We start from the raw sequence: 15,920 nt of genomic DNA on the forward strand, positions 1-15,920 counted from the left end.
GAAGGACCTTTCACAATTTTCTGAGACAGGTATTGAGGGGCAGTGTTGGATAAACATTTGTCATGGATCGTAGTGGTCAGAGAGGAGGGAATCTAGTTCAAATGGGTCAGACAAGGACATTTTTCAGAGGTTGAGGTCACCTATGAGGGCGATAGGGAATGGAGTCATGAAGCAGGTCAAGAGTGGGAGGGAATGATGTGAGAGGGTCAGGAGGCCTGCACACAAGGAGTACAATTAGGGGGCGGGAGTGTGGAGGCGAACAAGTTTATTCAGAGATTAGGGGACAAAGGTTAGAGAGAAAAGGAGCTGATAGGATAGCATTGGTGATCATAAGGCTGCCGACCCTGTCCCGCATGTCCTGACTGATAGGAGTGGGAGAAGGTAGCAGCACCAACACAAAGGGCATTGAACATGCCTGTGTCATGAGAAGTGATCCACTTCTCAATGACAGCCATGTTTGCCAACTGGGGGTTAAGAATCAAAACGAACAGTGAGTTAGAAAGTCGTATAACAGAGATAACCAGAGGTTACATTTCCAGGACTGTAGTATTCATCACTCAATAGGTAAGATTCTTAAAAACTGAAAGATAATTGGTTAGGAGTGAAGGGGTTGGTCATCCCATAACTAATTCCCCTTGTAAGGAGGCACGGTATTTGGCAATGAGTTACAGACATCCTTTTGACACACTCTAAGCAGTGAACGTGCTCATGGAAAACTCACAGCATTCAATTGGAATAGAAGCTGTCTGAAGGGAGACCACTTTTCCGTTGCCCTGGGGCACATGCACCCGAAAAACCAGTCGGACTCTTGTGTTCTTCCGACCGATGTCCGTCTCACCCTTCCGCAGCTCGATATCAGAGTTCCGCAGCTTAAGGATCCCAGCACAGTCAATACTGAAAGTATAATGAACAGGGCCTATAGTTAGACATATATGTAAGTCAACAAGGAGTATAATGCACAGACACTGTAATCAAATGTCTGTCCAATTTGACATACGGTATCACGCATTGGCATTATAATCAAACACTGATCTCCGTCCATCGTTTGTCTTTCACATGCATTATAACCCATGCATCTGTTCACATGAATATAAAAAATCATGCATTATAATCAACAACCACTCACTGTTCGCAACAATTGATATGTGCACAGCTTTCAGAAAATATGTTATTTAGAGCCAGACACCTACATAACTTCTCACTATATTTAATGCTCATGCATTGCAGTCAAACAACTTCCTCTCTGGATCCACAATATCTAATGCACAAGCATTCGAATCAAATATCAATCTCTATCTCTGTTCACATTATATAAAATGCAGACATAGTACCATTGAATGCATCGTTCCACAAAAAGTGTGAATCACAGCAACAGTGATCTAGCCCACTTTGTTCAAATTATAATACCTAAGCTTTATCTGTCTCCTACCAATAATGAATATATATTTTTTTAAACAATGTTATTGATTTCAACTTGAAAACCTTAAAATGTAACAGCAATTATGCATTTCAATTCTTACGTACAATTTCATGTTGTTTTCTCTGCCAAGCCCTCTCTCCCCTGTCCCCTCCCAAGCCTACTCCTCATCACCAGCATCCTCCATCACTTCTAAGGGCGCTCCTCCCTGTGAATCCTCCAAGCTTGCCTGCTCCAACCAAGACAGTGTAGCCTCCAGGCTATCAACGTATATTCTTCTTCCTCTCCACCCCTGTTAACTGGTTCACTCCACAGCACAGTTTCAGCGTCCACCCACTTTTGAAGATCGTGCCACCAGACTTCCGCTCATGTGTTTGAGATTATGTGGCCTGGGGAACCCCCCTACCATGCACACCCACAGGGAGTCCACATCCAGACTTATCTCATTCTCCACCATGAGGTGGGTTACCTCCCCCCAGAATCTCCTTATTTCAGGGCATGCCCAGAACATATGTATCAATCCTACGTTCACCTCTCCACAATTATACAATTGTATACCCGCATTCTTGTACTTAGCTATATTCTTAGGGGTCATGTATGCTCTGTGGGTAACATATAGCTGAATTTGTTGCAGCTCACGTTCCTAGACACTTTCTTGTGGTACCCTTGTACCCTCACCTACAACCTACCAATAAAGAATATATAGTGAAACAGCATGCTCTACCCAGATTACCAGTATAACGGATAGGAATTTTAATTGTGCACATATATCTCAAACACAGAGGGTACAGGCAATGTAACCAGGCACCTACCCTTCCAAGGATGCAGGCGTCCTGATTGAACAATTGTCTCCTGAATGGAGAGATTATGATGCACTGAGAATATTTTCAAATGCCTTCCTCTGTTGTGAATATTATACAGAGTGACACATTTGTTTTTTCCCCTCCATGGAAGCAATAACTGGGAGGGCCTTGAAAGTCTAATTTAATCCGGCTCCAAATCCAAAGGCAGATTCAAATTGATCTCATACGGTAAAGAGCATGTCATTTTTGAATGATCAAAAGCATTCAATTTTTCCCATACAAGCGTGATCTCCCAAGTTCATTTGGGGATCCTGCTAAAATATTTGGGTATTTCATAGACTGGTTAAGGATTTATATGTTGGCTGAGTTTCCAAATTGCGCCACATTCCCTGGAAGTATATCCTTAATGCAGTTGTTAAGCTGGAATTGAACTCTTGACAATTCAGCTTTATTACGGGTAGGGTGATACTGACAAAGCCATGCATGTGTGGTCTCCCCCCATGATGAGCTGCCACGCTAGCCATGAAGGTATCTTAATGTTTCAAACTGTAGTTGCCAGCCAGGTGCCTCTGTGTGCATGCAGAAGGCTAAGACACATTTTTTAGACTTGGTTCTTCACCACCATCTGTGGTAGATTTGGAATAGTTAGTTACATGTAGTGTGCAACCTCAGGAATAGAAGACATGATGCATTAGTCAACAGGTACAAAGGTAGAGGGAAGGAGAGAGCATAGGTAATAGCATCCTTCCACGAATGTCTCCCATCCTGAATGACTGTCATTCATGGAACCCCGAGGGGACCCAGAGTTCCACCACTAGCCAACATTCCATGGCTTGCATTCAATATGACAATGCAAGCCCCACACTGCATTACACAACAAGGACGTGAATGGCCCCAAGATATTCGGGGAAGTGTACATTTGTGCATATTAGATTTGCAGAAATGAATGCGTCCTACAATTTGTATTCTATTATTGTGCTTGTGGGTCATGGTACAAATGTAGGATATTGTTTTTCATTTGTTTTACTGGATAACTAGTCTTAATGAAATATTCACAGCCAGAAATGTGTTTAGCAAATTACTTTGCACCATATAAAAAGTTGATATTGACACATTTGGACAATGTGAACATATTTACATTGAAACATTCATAAACTGTTTTAGTTAAAGGGATGGTCTAGTAAACATTTTTATTTCAAAAATAGATAGGCCACATTAAAAAAAAAATACTAGCATCCTCCGTTTTAAAACTTCCTATGTAAAAGTTTGAGCTATTCAAGCTCAAAATTCGAAAAAGCAAGCACAGGGGCGCCGCCATTTTGTGAAATGGAGGCCCTCCTGTGCTGGCTTTTGCGGCACTAATGAAGGAAAAGCCAGCCAGCTGTAGTAAACAAAGTCTACCGCTGGGTGGCTTTCCCTTCATTAGTGCCGGGACTCGGAGGACGCGGACCGGAGACCAGAGCAGGAAAGCTGCAGCTGAATCTCGGTAAGTGCTATTTATTTTTTTTACAAAAATTAAGCACTAGCTGCGGTTTTTTTTCTAAGTTTTCCGGGCTGGAGGAGCCCGGAAAACTTAGAAATAAAACCGCAGCTTTAAAAACGTTGTATTTATGTTTGCGGTCGCTTTTGAAGCGACCGCAAACATAAATACAACGTTGTGTTGGAAAACGCTGCGGTTTTTCGTTCCAAGTTTCTCAGGCTCCTCCGGCTCGGAGGAGCCTGAGAAACTTGGAACGAAAAACCGCAGCGTTTTCCAACACAACCGTGTGTGTTTCTGCCTGCTGTGGCTATCACCTTGGGTCTCCGGTGCTCCCAGGAGCACCGGAGACCCAAAGTGAAAGCCACAGCAGGCAGAAACACACACGGTTATGTTTACATGCCGCGTAGTGTTTCTACCTGCAGCTGATTTCCCATTTGGGGCTCTCGGGCTCCCCGTGGGGAGCCCGAGAGCCCCAAATGGGAAATGCTACGTTGTCTGCCTGAATCTTCTTTTCCATTTGGGGCTCTCGGGCTCCCCGTGGGGAGCCCGAGAGCCCCAAATGGAAAAGCAGATTCAGGCAGACACAACGCGGTTGTTTTCTGCAATGCCGCGTTGTGTCTGCCTGAATCTGCTTTTCCATTTGGGGCTCTCGGGCTCCCCGTGGGGAGCCCGAGAGCCCCAAATGGGAAATGCTACGTTGTCTGCCTGAATCTTCTTTTCCATTTGGGGCTCTCGGGCTCCCCGTTGGAAAAGCAGATTCAGGCAGACTCAACGCGGTTGTTTTCTGCAATGCCGCATTGTGTCTGCCTGAATCTGCTTTTCCATTTGGGGCTCTCGGGCTCCGGGAGCCCGAGAGCCCCAAATGGAAAAGCAGATTCAGGCACACACAACACGGTTGTGTTGGAAAACGCTGCGGTGTTAAAACCGCAGCGTTTTCCAACACAATGTTGTATTTATGTTTGCGGTCGCTTCAAAAGCGACTGCAAACATAAATACGTTTTTAAAGCTGCGGTTTTATTTCTAAGTTTTCCGGGCTCCTCCAGCCCGGAAAACTTAGAAAAAAAACCGCAGCTAGTGCTTATTTTTTGTAAAAAAAATAAATAGCACTTACCGAGATTCAGCTGCAGCTTTCCTGCTCTGGTCTCCGGTCCGCGTCCTCCGAGTCCCGGCACTAATGAAGGGAAAGCCACCCAGCGGTAGACTTTGTTTACTACAGCTGGCTGGCTTTTCCTTCATTAGTGCCGCAAAAGCCAGCACAGGAGGGCCTCCATTTCACAAAATGGCGGCGCCCTTGTGCTTGCTTTTGAGCTTAAATATCTCAAAATTTTACATAGGAAGTTTTAAAACGGAGGATGCTAGTATTTTTTTTTAATGTGGGCTATCTATTTTTGAAATAAAAATGTTTACTAGACCATGCCTTTAAGCTAGAGCATGTATTCACTATAATATACAACTAGCCATGAAATCAAGAAGTGTCATATTTATTACATGTTTAAGTAATTCACTATTGAAATAATTACACATACACCCTTGGAGAGTGCACCCATCAGTAATATTCACGCAGATACTGCACTGTCTGTAGATACAGGTCTATCACTAATGTCAGGCTGGTATTGCTAGCCGTAGCACATGCAAAAGGTATATTTTTGAAAACTTGTTTTGGAAAATTAAGTGCACAACACTTTTTAATCGATCCCAAAATGTTGCTCTATCTCTTTATCTTTGACTACCTTTTGCTGTTTAGGCTGCCTGAAAGGAGATATACACGATTCTGAAGTGGTTATGTGACCATACACTACATAGAAGCTTCCTCTACTACAGCATGTTTGCACCGAGGACAGGTGTAAGTGGCCCTCCATTATCCAATAGGTTAACAGCAGGTGTGGAGAGTTGCTTGGTTGTCTGGCAAGCCCACGAGAGAGGTGTTAAGAATTGAAACACAATGGATACAGGAGAATGATTCAAAGGTTCTCAGAAAAGGATACAGACTGGTAGCAATTAAGGATACACTCGAATTCTTCTTCCACCGGAAGATGTCAGAGGTAGGGCGTAGTGTATCAAAAGAGAACCTTCTAACTAATGTCACTCTCTGACTAGTAGAATCCACAGTCAGATAGAGCTATTAGTGGGAAGGGCGTGAGTGGACCAAGATTCACCAGGCTGTTGATAAAGAGGAACAAATTTAGAATGATGATTGGAATTGAAGGACAATAAGAACCTATGTTGAACACACTAACCTGGAGGTGTAGCCAAGGAAACCTGGGTGTGTAGCCAAGGAAGTCTCAAGAAGTCCGAAGAATCCAAGGAAACAACGGCAAGGAAAGGGTAGTGAGGGATCTAACCCAAGTGGAACAAGGGCCGCACTAGAGACGGGTTGGTGCACACACAGGAAAGCGTCCAGAGTCTAGTGCACGTGTAGAAGGAGAGTATCAGAATCTTGATCCAGGAGGTAAAAGTCCTTAATACAGTAGAAGTTCGATAAACGCAGAATCTTGGTAGATGGAGGCAGAGCCGTAACCTGCAGGGTGTTGTTGCTGCCGGGTAGACAGCCGAAGTCTCTATACAGCAATAGGAAGCTGTGGTGTGGAGCAACAATGCGGCAAGCTTCTAATAGAAATAGCAGGAAGATGTCACGGGTAAATGGTGGGACTCCGTTTGAATGAGGAGTGGAGAACCGTGTGTGAGCGCGGAGGAAACATGCAGCTCAAGAAAAGTTGGAAGTTGCCGGGAAATGCGTTGGAACGTGGGATGGCAACCGTATCTTAGGAAATAGAAGAAAAAACGTCTGTGAAAGGCAGAGGTAGCTCCGGAAAACATCACACGATCAGAAGCGTGGTTTCAAGACTTCCGCTTCGTTAAATGGAGTCAGCTGACGTGCGTAGGACACACGTTAATGTAACGTCATCGCGTTGGTCATGTGATCCATGCATTTGGATTAGCGCCTCCCAGATAACTTCCACTGAGTGTAGAACGGTCTAGCCGTTCTCAAGGCTGAGGAAGCCGGAAAACAGGAATTTTTGGGTTTCACAACGGAGCCAGCTGGAGAGGACGGAGAGGGCAGAGAGGTAGGCATGACAAGAGGGCAGCGTGTTCTGTCTGTAGGGGATATTCCGACTGACATTTGGTTTTGCCATTCTAGCTGGAGCAACTCTGACAACTAGAGGCTAAATGGTTAAGAGCAGACATGAAGGTGCTTAATGGGGTCAAACTAGGTTGTTTCCTCATCAACATGTTTATTTCATGGAACTTTGTGGTATGCTATCTAATAGTGGTCCGTGTTAGTGTAGTGTTTAGCATTTCCTGTCTGTAGCCCGGGCTTCCATGAAGACTCCTCGAAATAAAACACTTTACTTATTACCTTTCATTCCATGCATTCCAATGTAAGATCTGCTGCGTTGCTCGTAAGGCAATGCATGGCAACTTTTGCCAGCACATTTTGTTCTTATGAACATTTTGTTTGACTAACCAAATATTTGATGAATTTCACAGTTACTAGAATGAAAAATTACATGTATGCCAAATTACCATCATTTTGGATTTCACGTTTAATGAAGGGGAAAATAGGACGTTTACATACTTCAAAAGCCTTGTTAACCGGAACGCTCTATTGACTGCCACCTTAATGGTTCTGGTTAAGAAATGCTGGATAAAAGGTTTTCAAGTAAGCTACCAGAGCAAAAGCCCAGGAAGCCTTGTTGTCCCGTTTTTTAGCTTGTTATCCAACTCGAATTACTGACATTCACTTAACCAACATCCTTGATTACCTAACACCACTTGGTTCCCATTGGTGCTGGGTAATCGAGCTTTTACTGTAGCAAGTAAATAAAAAGACAGAGATGGGGTCAGGCAGCTAAAGTGAAGGATTAGGTCTATAGGATTAAGACTAGGCATGAGAAATATAAAGAAAATAATGTAAAATGGAAGATTGTAGTTTGAGGGAAAGGTTTAGTGGAAGTGCTAGCAATATGAGAATAGTGCTCTGTCTCATTCATGTGCTCAAATCTCATTCTACAAAACAATACAGTGAACAAATAAAAAGGCTGCTCAGTTTAATGGTCATGAAAAAATCCTTCTACTTGAAATTTCAGAGTAATATAGGCCATTTCAGCAAGCAAACCCCACATGCCACAGCGCCACCCAGTAGCCATTCCTGAAAGATCCAGTTCAGAATCCCTGAGCAATGCATTGGGCATGTATATCACCTTAAACACATGTTATTTGCTTCTGAAATCTGTCTATGTTTTATAGAGCAGTGCTATTTTATACACACATATAAGAATGTTCATGAGACCAGATAACGGCAGATGGTGCAGTTGTAAAAGGAAAGTCACAAAAATGAGGAATGCCACCAAACGTCGAAGGTATGTTTTGGAAGCTCTGTAGCAAGTGTTTCGGACTGAGGAATTCTGCCAAAACCTATTTAGGCATTCCATGAAGTACACACCTTAACTCTGATGTCCCACACCAAACGTCTTAGCTTCACAAGTGCTTGCTGGTGTAGGAGTCCATGTTACACGTGAAAAAGCCAATGCAGTCTTTTTGTTGCCTTAAAGACAATTACGCCTCTTAGATGCATCTTGCAGGTTCCTTTCACTTCAGTAACTCCAGAATTTGTATGATGGTGCATAGGTACACTTTTCAAGATATTGGTCCTCATTATGAGAAAGGCGGTAGCCATGGCTGCCACCGTTCCGGGCTCCCTTACCGGGTTCCTGCAATGGGGACTTACCGGGTTACTCCGAGATAGGAGGACCCGGTAAGTCCTCCATGCAGGAACCTTTCCCCATTCCCATTTGAGCCCCCATAGGGCTCAATGGGTATGGGGAGGGAGGTAATAACGGGCAGATTACATCTGGCCCATTATTGCCCCCCTCTTCCCCTCGCGGGACCCGGAAAACACGCCTGGTTTTACCAGGCGTGGATTGCGGGTCCACGATGGGAAGCTTGTAATCGGCGCTCCCGGAATGAAGGGGGCCGGTGCTGTACCGGCCCCTTCAATCCGGGAGCGCCAGGGTCGTAATGAGGCCCATTGTCTAGATGCACTGTTCTGGAGTTGGTGCTGGGCAGGATGGGGCTGGAACCCTACCAAGAAACGCTAGACTGAGTTGCTCTTTGGCATCGAGAGGTAGAGTCTTGTGTGATATAAAGGGGTTAAGAGTAAGACTCAGACACAGTTACAGGTTTTGTGTTAACTATGAACTTTTATTTATCATTAAAGAAGTCCTATCTGTCCCTAACCTTAAGAGGGGTTTCCCTACCTCAACACAACTAACGTGCATCCGTATAAGGATGTTAACAAATAAAGCCTCCTCTGTCCTGTCTCCAAAAACCCCAAACTGACCCTTACATGCTAAACTAAATGCAAGGTGAAATGGGGATTTCTCTGTGGATTTCCACGGATTTTCCAATACTCTTAAAAAAAGTCAAAATCTTTAAGAAGAAATACTCTTCTCCTTTTTACTCCTTCAGTTTGTCCACCACAGATGGGTTTCTTACTATTCACAAAAAGGGGCGGGAGCGAGTTTCATTTTCCGCTTCCCCCCTGATTCACATTTAATGTTCTATTTTCTCTCGGTACGTTTCGATATGAGTTTGTCACAGTTCCAATTTGCTCAAGGGGAAAACTCTTTCCTTTTGCCTCCTCAAAAGTAATCATAACACAGTTCTCTTGAATCACAGCATAGTTCGCAACATGGTTCTCTCGAAACCTTAATGGGGTACGAGTCTTCCCTTTTCTGTTACACAAATTTATATGTAAGGGTTTGACCTGTGTGTGGTGTCTTCAGCGCTTCTCGTGTTTCACCAGCATCTGTGCTCCCGGTCCATTGACTGGCAGTGCGCCTTGTGAGTGGTTTGCTTCCTGCTTTGCCTTCCTCTGCTCGAAACAGAAAAACAGCAAACTTCTTCTGACCTGGATCCTCTGCACGCTGTGCCCACTGGCCTATACGCTGTGCACTGCAGTCTCCTCGCTCTCAGCGTCCTCCACAGTGTCTGTCAGGCGCCTCTCTAGACTCTAGTTCTCTCGTTTTCCCCAATTCAGTTCAGCTATGCCCTTTTTAAATGTTCCAGTCTTTCTCTGAAGTTTTCAATGACTAGAAGAATGTGTTGTTAGCTTACCTTGTCTAATCATCCTCATTACTCCATCCCTCTTCCTTTTCTCAGTACCAAAAAGGGAGTGGGGGGGTGAATGAAGTTGGAGATAGAAAGGCCTGAGAAGTTAGTATATGCATTACAATAAGCCATGTAGGAGTGTTGCACTGGCACATGGTTGTCACTAAATGTTATAACTGAAGGGTTGTCTTGACTGAGTCTTTTTCTGTCCCCCTTGAGCTTGTCCTCTCCAACGTGGTCCTCCCACAGTTATCCACCCCTAGGGTCAGAGTCAGAGTCAGGTAGTAAGAGAGGCTTCCTCCCAGGAAATCAGTGACAATGCTGTCATATTCATCACAATGGGCAGCAACAAATTATACAACAGAAAGAAAGTTCTGTAACTTTGTAGAGGACATAGTCATGCTGGCTCCCAAGGCTATATGCCTAGTGCTCCCACTTGCATAGGCACCAGGAACATGCAGAAAGCTTTGAGCAGCCATTACCTATGTCACCAACTCGAAGGAGGATAGACAGTTCCACTCTTCTGCCTCCCACGCTCATAGAATCAGGAATACAGAAAAGAATCACAGCCACGCCCACAACACAACTGAAAACTGTTTATCAGTCATACACAGAAACCTGTGCTTGCATGTACAACACATTGAACATTCTTAGTACCTTTTCAGAATGAACAGTGTTGTAAGGGCCTGATACCACAATAGAAACTGGCCACTGGTTTAGAGGATACAAGCGATCCAAGTATTTTCTTTATGGAATGCATGTGCAATTTTAGAAAAGTTATTCCCCCCCATTGATTCAAAGAGCAAGTCAAATGGTTTTCCAAAAACACTGCAGACACAAGTGTCATGAAATACCCTGGTTCGTCTTACCACCGTGTTTCTAGCTTCCCAGCATCTCCGTTATGGCAACGCTGGAGGTTACCATGGAGGAGCTGTCTCTCAGCTGCCCGAGTTCCGGGTAGTCACATGACATAGCAGCCACGCTTACGGCAGAATGGACTCCGCCCACGCGTTTAAATAAGGTTGCCAGAACCCGAAACGCTGCTTCTAATTAGCGTTAGTCTGTCATTTAGACCTTATCCGGATTGCATTCATCTCGGACCTTGGTACGTTTATTGACTTCCCTTATTGCCTTCTCCATTTGGATTGTTGACCCGAACCTTTGGCAGCCGTTCCGTCGGCCTGCCAAACCCCAGCTCTTCACAGCATTATTCTGTCACTGCTGTTCCTGCAAAACGCTGACCCTGCAAATATTTGCTGCTACTTTACACGCATCCCACTTCCTGCTCATGAAGACTTAGACCTTCCCACAGAGCAGTTCTGGTGCAGCTTCCTTCGCATGTGGTGTGATTTAGTTTTCTCCTGTAAACGTAAGTCTCCTATTCATGTATTGATTGGGAACGCTGAACTATTGAACTGTTGTTCTTTCTACTACCATTTTGGACCATCACTGATATCCCTTCTGGGAACTTGTTTGTGCCATTGGGACTACCTCAATTTTGGAAAACGCAGACAACTACAGTGCACTTCAGAACGCTATCCCAAAACAGTGCACCATTCCGGATCTAGTTGCGACCCTCGTGCCATTCGGGGTAGTTCCCTATACTAACTTCCCATTTTGTTATTTTTTCCTGCCGTTGCTTCTTCTTAAAACACTGCCAAATTACTGTTTCGGTAAGCCTTTGCTGATTTATATCTTAAACCTCGGGTATTGGTAGGATACTGGGTTTCATATATCCTTTTCTTTCTTCCCAGTATCTCTTGGTCCCAGACAATCACCCATAGCTACCATACAGGCTTACCAAGACTTTTTCAGGTACTTCCTTTTGCTTGGTTTAATCTATACAGTTGTGTCCTTCATCATCGACGTATAACTGTTTTGTTTATTTCCTACAGCCATTGGTGTGGCAGTGTGGATATCCCCGCTCTTTTGGGTAACCAATTCCTCTGATTATATTCTTTAACAACAAAGGGGTGTGTTTCTTTAAAGAGTTCCTAAAGTTGAGGAAGTCTGGTTCTGGAACGTACCAACGGTACAATCCCAGTTAGACTGAACACTTACCGGAGCAGCTCCCTCTCTGCTAGTATTCCAAGGTTGAGCAACGCCCCGACCTGTTCAGCTACTGGTGAGTAACAGAATTAGAAGCCCTAAAGTAGATCATGGAACCTTCCGAGACCATAGCAGAAATCCTGCGCCACATTGCAGAACTAAGAATGGAAATGTCTACCATGAAAGACGAATTCCAGCAATGAATAAATGAAATCCAATCTGTTATAGCTGCTCCACCCATGCAGGAGGAAGCAGCCCGAGCTTCCACCTCCAGTTCGGGTTTTCCTACACCCGCTCAGGAAACCCCTTCCATTGTGCTTTCAGCTCAATTCCCGCTGGCTCCTCCAGAATGGTTTATGGGGGAATCCTAAACACTACAGAACCTTTGTTAACCAGTACAAGTTGCACTTCTTATGTCGTCCCACCTCATTTCCGACATCCACCACCAAGGCTGCATTCATCCTCTCCCATTTAGGAGTTACAGCCGCTTCTTGGGCAAATCCATTGTTAGAATCAAACAGCCATGTTCTATACAATTGTGATGCCCTTGTGACCACCATGAGTCGGGTTTTTGATACCCGCTATACCTCACAAGCTTCCGATCTTGAATTACTCAAATTAAGGCAGGGATATACGCCTTTACTTGCATACTTGGCACGGTTCAATCAATTGGCGGCTGAGAGTGATTGGCCTGAAGAAAAGAAATCAGTGATATTTTACCACGGCCTCTCCGACAAATTAAAGGATACATTATCCACTGTTCATGTAGTACCTACCGTGTTTAGCGAATTACTGGACATGGTTCTTCAGATTGACTCAAGAAGGGCAGAGCGCAAAGGAGGGAAACGACCCAGTATACCGCTTTCAGTCCCAGACCTCCCAACGGCTGGGGTTTCTACCCCAGAGCCAATGCAGATCGGAATGGTTTGAGGTCCTTTGACTCCTGCACAACGTGAATACCGCCGTAGTCACAATTTGTGTATGTACTGCGGTTCCATGGAACACTTGTTGCCGGAATGTCCTAAAAAACCAAAGAAGAAGGCGGGAAACGCCAAATCCCGACAGTAAAAGGAGTCCCTACATCAGGAAATTCAGTTTTGGACTCCCCTTGTCAAATCCAAACCCAGACTGTGTTGTTCAAACTACCAGTTACCTTCACAGGTGCCTTAAAGTCTCCTGTTCCGGTTTCAGTGGCCATTGATTCCGGAGCCACCGGGAACTACATTGATCAGGGCTTCGCCACAACCGCAGAGATAACATTGATGGAAAAAACGCATCCAGAAAATGTAAGTGCTGTTGATGGGTCAGCGCTCGTTTCAGGATTGGTGGTTCAACAAACTATCCCTATCACCATGACCACGGCAGAAGACCATACATAGGACATTTGCTTTGATGTTATCCAAGCCCCTGCCTATAGAGTGATCTTGGGCATTCATTGGCTTAAGCTGCACAATCCGTTGATAGATTGGTCCTTAGGCCTGATTCAGTTCCCTTCTGTCTTTGTAACAGCACCTGTTTGTCCTCATTAGGAATCGTGGATAATAACCTGAGACGGGTCTTGTCTGGGGTACCTGCTCATATAGGGGCAGTTACTACGACACCGACTAGTCCTGTTCCTACTGAATACACACGATTTCTTGATGTATTCAATAAGGGCAAGGCTGAGACCCTGCCTCCACATCGGGTGCATGACTGCCCAATAGACCTGGTACCAGGAGCCAAGATTCCATCGGGATGCGTTTATTCGTTGTCTCTTAAGGAGGATCTGGTCCTAAAGGAGTATTTGGATAAGGCCCTTGCTACAGGGTTTATTCGTCCCTCTAAGTCCCCGGCAGCATCACCATTGTTTTTTGTCCCCAAATAAGAAGGGGATTTATGCCCCTGTATCGATTACAGAGCATTGAATGAAGTGACGGTGAAGAATCAATACCCGTTACCCTTGATATCAACTCTCATCGATCAGTTGGGCAACTCTGGTGTATTCACCAAATTGGATCTCAGAGGGGCCTATAATTTCGTTCGTATCAAGAACGGAGACGAGTGGAAAATGGCTTCAAAACTCGTTTTGGCCTATTTGAATACCTAGTGATGCCGTTTGGACTCCAACGCGCCAGCCACTTTCCAGGCTTTCATGAATGACGTGTTTCATGATATTCAAGACCGTTTCGTTGTGATATACCTCGGCGACATACTCATCTACTCCGCCTCGATGGCGGAACATGTCAAACATGTTTCTATCGTCCTGCAGCGACTAAGAGATCACCATCTATATGCAAAGGCCAAAAAATGTGCGTTTCACACCACAGAAGTGGAGTTCCTGGGATTTAACATCACCAACCAAGGCATCAAGATGAGCAAGTCCAAGGTCATTGATGTACTAGAATGGCCTACTCCGAAAACAGTCAAAAACCTACAATCCTTCCTTGGTTTCAACAATTTTTATCTGCGTTTTATTAATTCATTCTTGGCTATTGCTGCTCCACTCTCAGCCTTGCCAGTTTGAAGGTCCGTTTTGCCTGGAATAATACTGCTCAGTCAGCCTTTGAATACTTGAAGGAAGCATTCACTTCGGCTCCGCTGTTACTGCATCTTAATCCGGATATTCCTTTCTTTGTAGAGGCAGATGTCTCAGGTTATGCTGCAGGTGCCATTCTCTCGCAACCCTGTTCACTGACAGGGGACATATATCCGGTTGCTTTCTTCTCCAGAAAACTTACAGCCTACGAAAGGAATTATCCCATCACAGAACGAGAACAACTTGCCATTAAGGAAGCCTTTGTGGAATGGTGGCATCATCTCTTGGGAGCCAGACATGTGGTTACAGTCTATTCAGACCATAGAAGCTTGCTAGCATTCAAAACTATGAAATGCCTTACCGTTCGGCAAGCCCGTTGGCACCTTTTCTTTTCTCAGTTCCAGTTTATCATAACTTAGCGCCCGGCACGTCTGCATGTTCCTGCGGATGCTTTATCAAGGCAGTCGGCAGGCAATAACCTGGTTCCCAAAAATCCTGTGCCGTTGTTGGAAGAGAAGGTGGTATGCGGTTGCACTCCCCAGCCCTCTCTACGTTCTATCATCAAGGATTGGGTGAATTCTAACCCGTCTGAGATTGCTTCACTTAATCTGGATATCTAGAGGGGTCTTCCTTTCATTCAAGGTCGTGTTTACATACCTCCTGGTCCTGCCCGCATTCACACCTTGCGATGGGCTCACGACTCGGTGATGGCAGTCCATCCCGGTCATCAAAAGACCCTTGGAGTCCCTTCCCCGTTGGTCCTGGTGGTCTTCCATGTCTAGAGACGTTATGGATTACATATCTACTTGCGCCATGTGTGGTCAGTGTAAAACCTCAAGGACCAAACCGATGGGTCTTCTGCAGCCTTTGCCAGTGCCATACAAACCATGGCAGATGATTTCCATGGACTTTGTGGTGGAACTTCCGGCCATCAAAGGAATGAACACTATTCTAGTAGTGATTGACTACTTCACCAAGTATGCAGTCTTTATTCCTTGTTCTAATCTACCCAATGCCCCAACTCTAGCAGAGTTGGTGCGCTTGCACATCTTTCAGCATTTCGGTCTGCCTTCTATTATTATGTTAGACAGAGGGACGCAATTCACCTCGCGCTTTTGGAGAGCTCTTACTGCTTCTCTTCTTATTAATGACCGATTCTCCTCTGCCTTCCACCCTCAAACAGACGGTCAAACTGAATGCCTCAATGCTACTATGGAGCAATATCTGAGATGTCTGTATCTCCAGTTTCAGTTCTCCTGGCTTACAGCCTTGCCATTGGCTCAATTTACATATAACAATTTGTTGCATACCGCCACAGGGGTGGCTCCCTTCTTTGCTATTTGGGTTCCATCTGCGTTCCTTGCTCTTGGATCCTTCGTTGCCCATGGACAACCCTGCCGCTTTGGCTAGCATTAGGGATATGGATCAGCTGCATCGGGACGTTCGCCTGCATCTATTACGTTCCCAGGTCAGTGCTAAGAAGAACGCTGATGCGCGCCGTACCCCTGCTCCTGCCTATACTCCTGGCATAAAGGTGTGGTTATC

General features: G+C 44.9%; 1 protein-coding gene across 1 annotated transcript in view; it reads right to left on the reverse strand.

The window, feature by feature from the left end:
* NFATC4 (nuclear factor of activated T cells 4) overlaps positions 1-15,920 on the reverse strand; it is an 889,306-nt gene that overhangs the window by 92,148 nt on the left and 781,238 nt on the right. The window contains exon 5 of the mRNA XM_069633813.1: positions 722-894. Coding sequence (XP_069489914.1) covers positions 722-894 — 173 coding nt within the window. The remainder of the gene's footprint in view (positions 1-721; positions 895-15,920) is intronic.

Source organism: Ambystoma mexicanum, chromosome 13, assembly GCF_040938575.1.
Source record: "Ambystoma mexicanum isolate Mex_15411 chromosome 13, UKY_AmexF1_1, whole genome shotgun sequence".
In the NCBI taxonomy this organism is placed as follows: Eukaryota; Metazoa; Chordata; class Amphibia; order Caudata; family Ambystomatidae; genus Ambystoma; species Ambystoma mexicanum.